The sequence below is a fragment of the Atta colombica genome, unplaced genomic scaffold, assembly GCF_001594045.1.
Source record: "Atta colombica isolate Treedump-2 unplaced genomic scaffold, Acol1.0 scaffold274, whole genome shotgun sequence".
Classification (NCBI taxonomy): Eukaryota; Metazoa; Arthropoda; class Insecta; order Hymenoptera; family Formicidae; genus Atta; species Atta colombica.
The window spans coordinates 834,322-842,859 of NW_017259375.1; the positions used below are offsets into that span (position 1 = coordinate 834,322).

The 8,538-nt window shown below is 31.8% G+C and overlaps 1 protein-coding gene across 1 annotated transcript in view; it reads left to right on the forward strand.

Moving 5' to 3' along the window:
* The window catches only part of LOC108689643 (annulin), a 13,953-nt gene that overhangs the window by 3,713 nt on the left and 1,702 nt on the right, over window positions 1-8,538 (forward strand). The window contains exons 2-8 of the mRNA XM_018196500.1: window positions 3,169-3,353; window positions 4,897-5,246; window positions 5,592-5,724; window positions 6,488-6,717; window positions 7,104-7,417; window positions 7,805-8,074; window positions 8,168-8,247. Coding sequence (XP_018051989.1) covers window positions 3,215-3,353; window positions 4,897-5,246; window positions 5,592-5,724; window positions 6,488-6,717; window positions 7,104-7,417; window positions 7,805-8,074; window positions 8,168-8,247 — 1,516 coding nt within the window. The 5' untranslated portion in view covers window positions 3,169-3,214. The remainder of the gene's footprint in view (window positions 1-3,168; window positions 3,354-4,896; window positions 5,247-5,591; window positions 5,725-6,487; window positions 6,718-7,103; window positions 7,418-7,804; window positions 8,075-8,167; window positions 8,248-8,538) is intronic.

Consider the following 8,538-nt stretch of genomic DNA (forward strand, 5'->3'; position numbering starts at 1 on the left):
AATTCTTAAATGTAATTTTAACAATTGTTAAATGTAATCGATCGATTAACTAATCAAAGAGGGTGAAACTGGCTCATAATTTACATTCCATTACGTTAAGTGCCGCGCGAGATACAATTTCACAAAATTCTTCGGTGTTTTCTCTAATCGTAAACTGACCGGAAGATTAGTCACGGAAGCTTTGTTGAATCGTATTTTCATGATTACTCATTGGAGACTCTCATCAAGCATTTTCTTCATTAAGTCACGTTCTTTCAGATAACTTTCTTCGTTGATTCATTCTTTTCTATGTAAATTGCTCATCACATATATATGTTTTTGGATTTGTATTTTTCTGCTTCCCATTCAGTCTCTCAGCTATAGAATTTACATGTCATTATCGTGTAGACGGTGCTTCTTCCGATTGCGAGCGATCATTAAGACATTTCGACATATATCTATAATCAAAACAAGTTTCTCGTTGACAAGCATTTCGCTTGCACATGTTTTTCAGTGCAAGACATGCGATTCTGATAGGAATTCTAATTTTATCACTTAGAAAGAATCGACGTAGAAAATGCATTGGAAAATTGCATCGAGCGACTCCTTCCGAGTCGTAATTATTCACGTTCTATCACGTTCGTCGCATAAAAAAAAAAATGCAATTTGCGTTTTGTAAAAATAGTTTAACTTAATTTTTTTCATTTAATTTCAAGTTTAGTTTTAAGATCCAGTTATTTTAAAATCAGAAGGTTAATTATAAATTAATTTAAATTTTAAATTAACTAAAAATTTAAATTTACCTAATTTTAAATTAACTAAAAAAAATCGACTAAAGGCAAACAATTTCAATCTAAAATGCTCTATATGATCGTTCTATAAATTTCTTATTTTTGTAATAAAATACTTACACATGTCCATGATACATATCATGTGATATATTATCCCGTGACTGAGTCATTTGAACACCATCATTTTCGTATTCAGATCGATGAAGTAAGCTGATTACAATGACAAATGGAGCGCCTATTGTTATATGCAGATTGAATAACGCGACAAGAGTAACGTAGTCATTTGCTACTTTATTAAAATTCTATGCTAAAACATGATGTAATAATATTTCTACTTAAAAGTTAAAATGTTCTAAAAATGTTTCCGCTTAATTGAAATATCTCCACTTCTATTGATATTTCGTTTGTCTTCAAATAATATAACTCAAATCTTAAGCAACATGTTATAGCCGACTGACACATGCAAAAAGTGACGCAGATCAATTACTTTTAATGACAGTGTAATTGGAGCGAGAAGTAGCATAATGAATTAAAAGCTATCATACAAAGTTGATTATATCAAATCTGAATGAAAACTATTCTTTCATGTCATGCATTAAGAATTATCGGTGTCATTGAAAGCTATCATTGAAAACTATTACGAGAAGGACACTTTTTCAAATTATTCGTGTCGCAAATCATCCCGACTAATATGGAGCATCACCTTGTCTTCCCGTAAACGGTAAAACTTAATTTCTCTAGTGACCTGAAATTCTATAAACCGACGTTTCATCGAATTGTATCAAGTCAACCGAAAATGGAAATCGCAAATCGGCGATAATAAAGTGATTTCTTCTTCTTCAAGAACACGTGTTCTTGAAGAGAAACGAGCCTGTTGCTATTTAGAACAATTGATTGAATTAAATAAAGATCCGATAACGAGAAACGTGTTATTTCATAGAGATAGTGAAGCTTAATTACCGCTTCTGTTATTTAAATGTGAGAATCTTGTGCGATTGCATGTTATAACACGCATTCCAGGATAATGATCAATGTTTTTTTTTGATTAATTACGAGATATCATATCATTCTAACTTGTGGGATATTTCTACCTAAAGGATCGATTGTTTCACGTAGATTTCGAAAATGATCATGTCGCATTTCTTTAAATCGAAGTGGGTTTTAATGACTTTTCTTTAATTGATATAATTAATGAATGGGTTTGTGCTATTAAATTGATTGCACAGACACGCAATCCGTAAATTACAAAATGCCATCATGATTTCGATCTTTGTAAATGTAATTATTGTAATTTTTTTTCTGTCGGAATCAATTCGTCGAAAATAATTTAAAACTAAGGATTTGCAAAATTTTATCTCAAGAAAGAAAAAAATATTTAAAGAGATTCTACAATAAATAAAAAAGTTAAATTTATAAAAATCAAAGAAGATAAATCTTGAAGTTACAATAAAATTACACAATAATAAAAAATAAAAAATGGAAATATAATTGCTTAACATTTAAAGTGATGTTGCTGCCGAATCGTCTAGTTGTTATTATAGAAGGGAATAATTATTTTTATATTCACAATTCATAAGTTACAAATATACTACCGGATTAATTGTGAGAACAGTATAGATGTTAAGAATAATGATAAGATTTTTCAAAATTGCATCTCTGATAAAATAAGAGTATATCATTTTATTACAATTGATGAATTTCTATAATTATGTCATTATAGATTTCAAATAAAAATAATCACAAATTCAATAAAAATTATCTAATGTTATATATTGCGTGAGATATTTATTTTATACATATGATATATTTTAATAAATAATTATATGTTTTAATAATAATTTTACTCTTTCTGTAACCTAATTACATCAGAAGCTTCCAGCTTGTAAAATAAAATTTCATTTTATTGTCAGAAATTTTAATAAATACTAGATGCTAATAATAAACAATTTATATACTTAAATTTTAATACATTATATAAAAATTTTAAAAAGTATATATATTCTGTATGTGTGTGTATGTGTGTGTGTGTGTGTGTGTGTGTGTGTGTGTGTGTGTGTATTGTATCGATTTTATAATACAATACCAATTTTATGATAAGGAACAGATTTGTCTCCTATTAAAATGTTCTCTAATTAGACATTATACAAGAAACTCAAGAGAATAGATTTTAATCAAGATGTATGATAACTCAATTGCGGTTATAAATCGCCGATTAATTTATGGGAACGAAAAGTGGGTGACTCCTACTGACAGTGGGTGTCGCCCGATGACGCCATGTATGGTTGCGCATGTTATTGCAGCACATACGTCCTTGAGATTGCTCCTAGAAGCGACCCACCTCAACTGCAGCGACCCACCTCAGCTACATATTTTTCCTTCCTCCTCGTTGTGACTGCAGGTTCTTCAGTCATTCAACGAACTCGCGTCCGACGTGTTCCTCATCCATGTATCCAGCTTTTCGTTCGTATCCGCAGCCGGGACATCCGGTGCACCCGGACCGTCGCGGGATGTTTTACAGATTCTACGATCGCTACCGGATATTCAACGATCGGCGTACTCGACCATTTCCGTTCAGATTCTATTGTGAGTCTCTCGCGGATTATAAAACATACAATATATGTAATCTTATAGAAAAAAATGAAGTTGGACGCATTTGCAAATTTTGCATTATTGAAATTTCGGGAACGCGATGTGATCGTTGCTACTCGTAAGATAGTGTAGCTACAACATTCTGCCCTCGTTGAAAAAAAGAAAAACAGAGGATATGAAATTTTTTGTTCCCATGTTATTTTCGCAGTTTTACTGTCTTTTATAATATTTCGTATATAATTTCCACGTACACATAATAGTTTACAATCGTGTCTTTCAATTAGTCTACGGAACATACATTCAAAAACATACTGAGAAAAGAATATTCTGGTCAGAAGACACGGTAGTATTTCAGCGCTAAGCCAAACGCAATGGTATTACTGTTGAACTAACAAGAAATATAAATAAAACGAATTCTGATCATACAAATCAGATTATTATAATTAAATTCTTAATTATCTTTAGAATGTTTGGTAACTTTAACTATAAGTATCTAACTTTATACCTTTGATTATAAATTCTGATTGAATTTATTAGAATTCCAATTAATTAAATAGAATTGTTTTCCAGTGCACTTTTATTATGTAATTCGAATCCAAGCCTTGATTGAGCCTTACTCGATCAGTTCAAACGTTATTGAGGACCGATAATCTCGGAATTCGCAAGTCTATTATATGCTCAAACACACACGCACACACACACACACACACACACACACACACACAAAATCTCGAGAGTCTATCCATTGACTTGATATCAGAGACACTTGTGTCTCTTGATATCGTTAATATATCGCATGCTTTGAAATATATATTTTTTATTACTATTCTAGGTTTTTTAAAATTTAGTTTGTCACATTACTTCTATTTTTCTTCTTTTCCTGTCTTAATATATAAATTTTCTGATTCATTTGTGTACATCATATATAAATTTTCTTGATTCAATAATTACTTTCTCGAATGAAACTCGCTTCCAAGTAGCCCTTTGATTTTAGTAAAAGATTAACTATTAAAAAAAAAATTGTTTATAAACTTTCTATAATAAATAAATATTCCCTATTAAGTCTAGAAACGACTAGATGTTTTTGTTCGAATCTTCTTCATGGTCAAAAAATTTTGTACAGTTTGGACAGATCTGGTAAAATCTTATTTTTCGTTATTATGTGCCTTCGATATTTAAATTACTTTCTTTCCTAGGAGAATTCGCGTTCTTCAATCATGTAATTCTCGATTATTGAAGCTACTTCTGCAACTGATCAATGTGCCATTTTATTTCAAGACTTTATAAACATTCGTGATTTAATTTCGTGATTTAATTATTTGATACTGTTATCTTCATCGGTATAGAAATGATAATTTTTAGGTTTCTTGTATAATTGTAATTTTTTGTAATCCTAATTATTTGTAATCCTTAATCACGTGAGTGAAAAGTTATTCCGTAACGTCTACAGACGTCATAGACATTCAGAATCTTTTTAATTCATGACATCTATAGACGTCATAGATACTCAAGGGATTAAGAACGTTGTCATTTGCAGGGGAGGATTTCGGTGTTCCAGTATTAACAATCCACAATGTAGACCCTTGCATCGAAGAAAATGGCGAAAATCATCGTACATCCAGATATGAACTGATGACCCGTCAGGATGATAGGGCAAGACTTGTCGTAAGACGTGGTCAAGAATTTTATTTGCATCTCAGTCTATCTCGGGATTATAGTTCTTCTATTGACGGTGTTTCTATCGTGTTCACTCTGGACGGCGTCGAGAGACCGCAATATGGACACGGGACATTAGTGGCAACCGCCTTGCTTCACCCCGGAGAGATTTCGGAAGCTGCCTGGCAGACCACTATAGATGCCAGAGGACCAAATTTCTTGAGAATAAAGGCAAGTAAAGGAGTTGAAATGTGAGATCTTGTGAGAGCTTTTGAAAATTTGATTTTAATTAGATTTAACATGCTTGATAAATTTGTAATTTTAATATGAAAGTTTTATAATTACGTTAGAATTATTATAAGAATTATTATAAGAATTATAAAAATGTTCCATTCTTGAAGTAAAACAGACTTAAAATAATTGAATTTGTATATTGAATTATCGGTGTCTCGCGAATTGCAATATTAAAATTGTCGACATTCGTCTTAATTAATTTGGGAACGTTAAACGTACGCATATGAAACTAGGGAAGAATTAAAACGGATAAGACTCATTAACGAAATCTGTCCTATTTAGGTTGTGACATCCGCAAATGCAATTATAGGTAGGTGGAAAATGGATATCGATACTAAGAACAAGGAATCTGAAGGTGCTGTTAGTTACACGATGGATCAGCCATTTTACTTAATTTGTAATCCATGGTGCAGAGGTATGTGTTTGCAAATATTCTAATCTTTCCAACAAAGATTAGATAACTAACAATGAATATTTTACATATTAATATTTTGAATCCAAGCACGCGTAGGGAAATTGAAGATTATAAAAGAGGATCACATTGATAATAATGAACAATTTTTTATAAATTAATATTTTTTTTGTTATTGAAAAACTAAGGATATTAATCTTAACAGACGTTTTTTCTATATAATCCCATTTTTTTACACATTTTTTCCATTGATCGAAAGTGAATATTTCTTTGTGATAGAATCCGTTTTAACTCAAAGATAATGGCACTGCCTTGTGGATTGTTTCCGTATTGTTATAATTGTGTTTACAACATCGTTTACATAATAAAAGAGTTCTGTCACAAGGAAATAAGCAAACTTTCAGAATGGTGGAAAAAATAGATATAAAAAAACCAAGATTATATAGAAAAGTAAAAAAAGTCTGTAAATTAAAATGATATACTTGATTTTTAATAATAAAACATCCTAACTTTATGAACACTTGTTGACATTACGATCTTTATATTTTAACACGTATGACGCACTAATTCTTGTGAAAGCTCAACATCACACATGTATGACACATATAATACATAACTATTAAAAATAAAACATAGTTTGTAGCGGTCAATTTTCTAACTGCCGTGCGGTTGGAAAACTGATGTCTACAAACTATGCTTTATTTTTGCATGTATTAATGCATGTTATTGTTGATTCCGAGTTTTGCAGAATATTTCCGCTTTTCAGACGACATAGTATACTTGGATGGCGAGGCTGAACGTCAAGAATACGTGTTGGCAGAGGATGGTTTAATCTGGCGCGGCAGTCACAATCGTTTGCGACCCACCGTGTGGAAGTACGCACAATTCGAACGAGACATCTTAGATTGCGCCTTGCATCTGATGAACTATGTCGGCAAAGTCCGCGTCTCTGGCAGGAATGACCCGGTCATCATAACACGCTGTTTATCTGCTGCGGTAAGTAACAAGAAAAAGAATTCCCCGCAAAATCAACTCATATTTCGAAAAAATATTTAAAGAAAAATTTTACTGAAGTATCTAATAATTTAGATATACAGATCTGAAAATAATGTTGTTGAACCATTAAAATATTGTGTAAAAAAATTATGTAGAAAACTCAAGCATGATGAACAATGCTGCAAAAAGTTTTGACATTCTAGCAACTAGTTTAAACGTTTTACGTAATTATTTTGATAGTTACAAACAAAATCTAACAAAATTATTTTCAGATCTATATCTATCTAAATTTTTAGATATTTTAACCAAACCGTTCTTTTTATATACCTCTTTCTTCAATGTATGAGCGAAGTTTCGAATACTGAATAAATGATATCGGTTTCTAGGTGAATTCTCCTGATGACAATGGGGCGGTGCTGGGAAATTGGTCGGACGATTACGGGGGCGGTACACCACCTACAAGATGGATGGGTTCGCAGAAAATACTTCAACAGTATTACAAGACGAAGAAACCGGTCAAGTACGGACAGTGCTGGGTCTTCTCCGGTGTGTTGGCGACGATTTGTCGTACTCTCGGTATACCCTGTCGGGTGGTAACTAACTATTCAAGTGCGCATGATACTCAGGGTAGCTTGACTGTAGATTATTTCGTAAATGCGGAAGGCAAGATTATGGAGGAGCTCAACAGCGATTCTATATGGTAATTTGAAGGCGAACAACGTTCAGCTTTTGTTTGCAAGTAACCAAATGTAATAAGAATCAAAACAAAAACAATAACAATAATGAGTGAAAATCAATAGAGAAATTCAATATAAATATGTAAAAAAGATCATATTCAATCAAGATGTCTTTTGATGCTTAATTATTTTTGTTATTATTAAATTTTTACAATTTTTACAGTTAAGCAAATTGGATTATTTATTGGTTGAAATACAATCTTAAATTGAAGCTGGAATATGTAATATTACTATACAATTTAATAGTATCTTTATGTACTATCTTTAAAACACTGTAAATTTATTATTAATAAAAATTATGAAACATTGATGGCAGTAGATAATAGAATAATCGAATTTCGTCGTGGTAGGAATTTCCACGTCTGGAACGAAGTATGGATGAAGCGATTGGATTTGTCACCGGATTGTTCAGGATGGCAAATGATCGATGCTACTCCTCAAGAACTGAGCGAGGGAGCGTATCGTTGCGGACCGGCGTCGGTGGCCGCCGTGAAGAAAGGGGAAGTCTTACGTCCTTACGACAACGCGTTCCTGTTCGCCGAGGTGAACGCCGATAAAGTCTACTGGCGTTACAACGGGCCTACACAGCCATTGAAATTAGTTCGCAAGGATATGTACGGGTGCGTACGATGAATTATTTGTACTGTTAATTATCATCGTGATTATTAGGATAACTGATTGCATTAAATAATTAAACAACAACGATTTCGCAGCATCGGTCAGTTGATCAGTACAAAAGCGGTTGGCAGATGGACAAGAGAAGATATTACGCACACTTACAAGTATCCAGAAAGTAAGTGGGAGTCAACAAAAAATATTGAACAGATTATCGCTTATAAGTTGTTTAAAAAACAGAATTTTTGATATTTGTGTCAGCTTATATTCATAATGAAATGAAAAATCATGTTATATCGATATATTTTATCGATCATTATTTTATTGAATTCTCATAGATTACGACTAATTCATCTAATCCTGAAATATTTATTTAATATGACTAATTTATTAATATTATATTCAATATAATACTAAATATAATATTAAATATATATTATTCAATATATATTTATATATATTCTATATT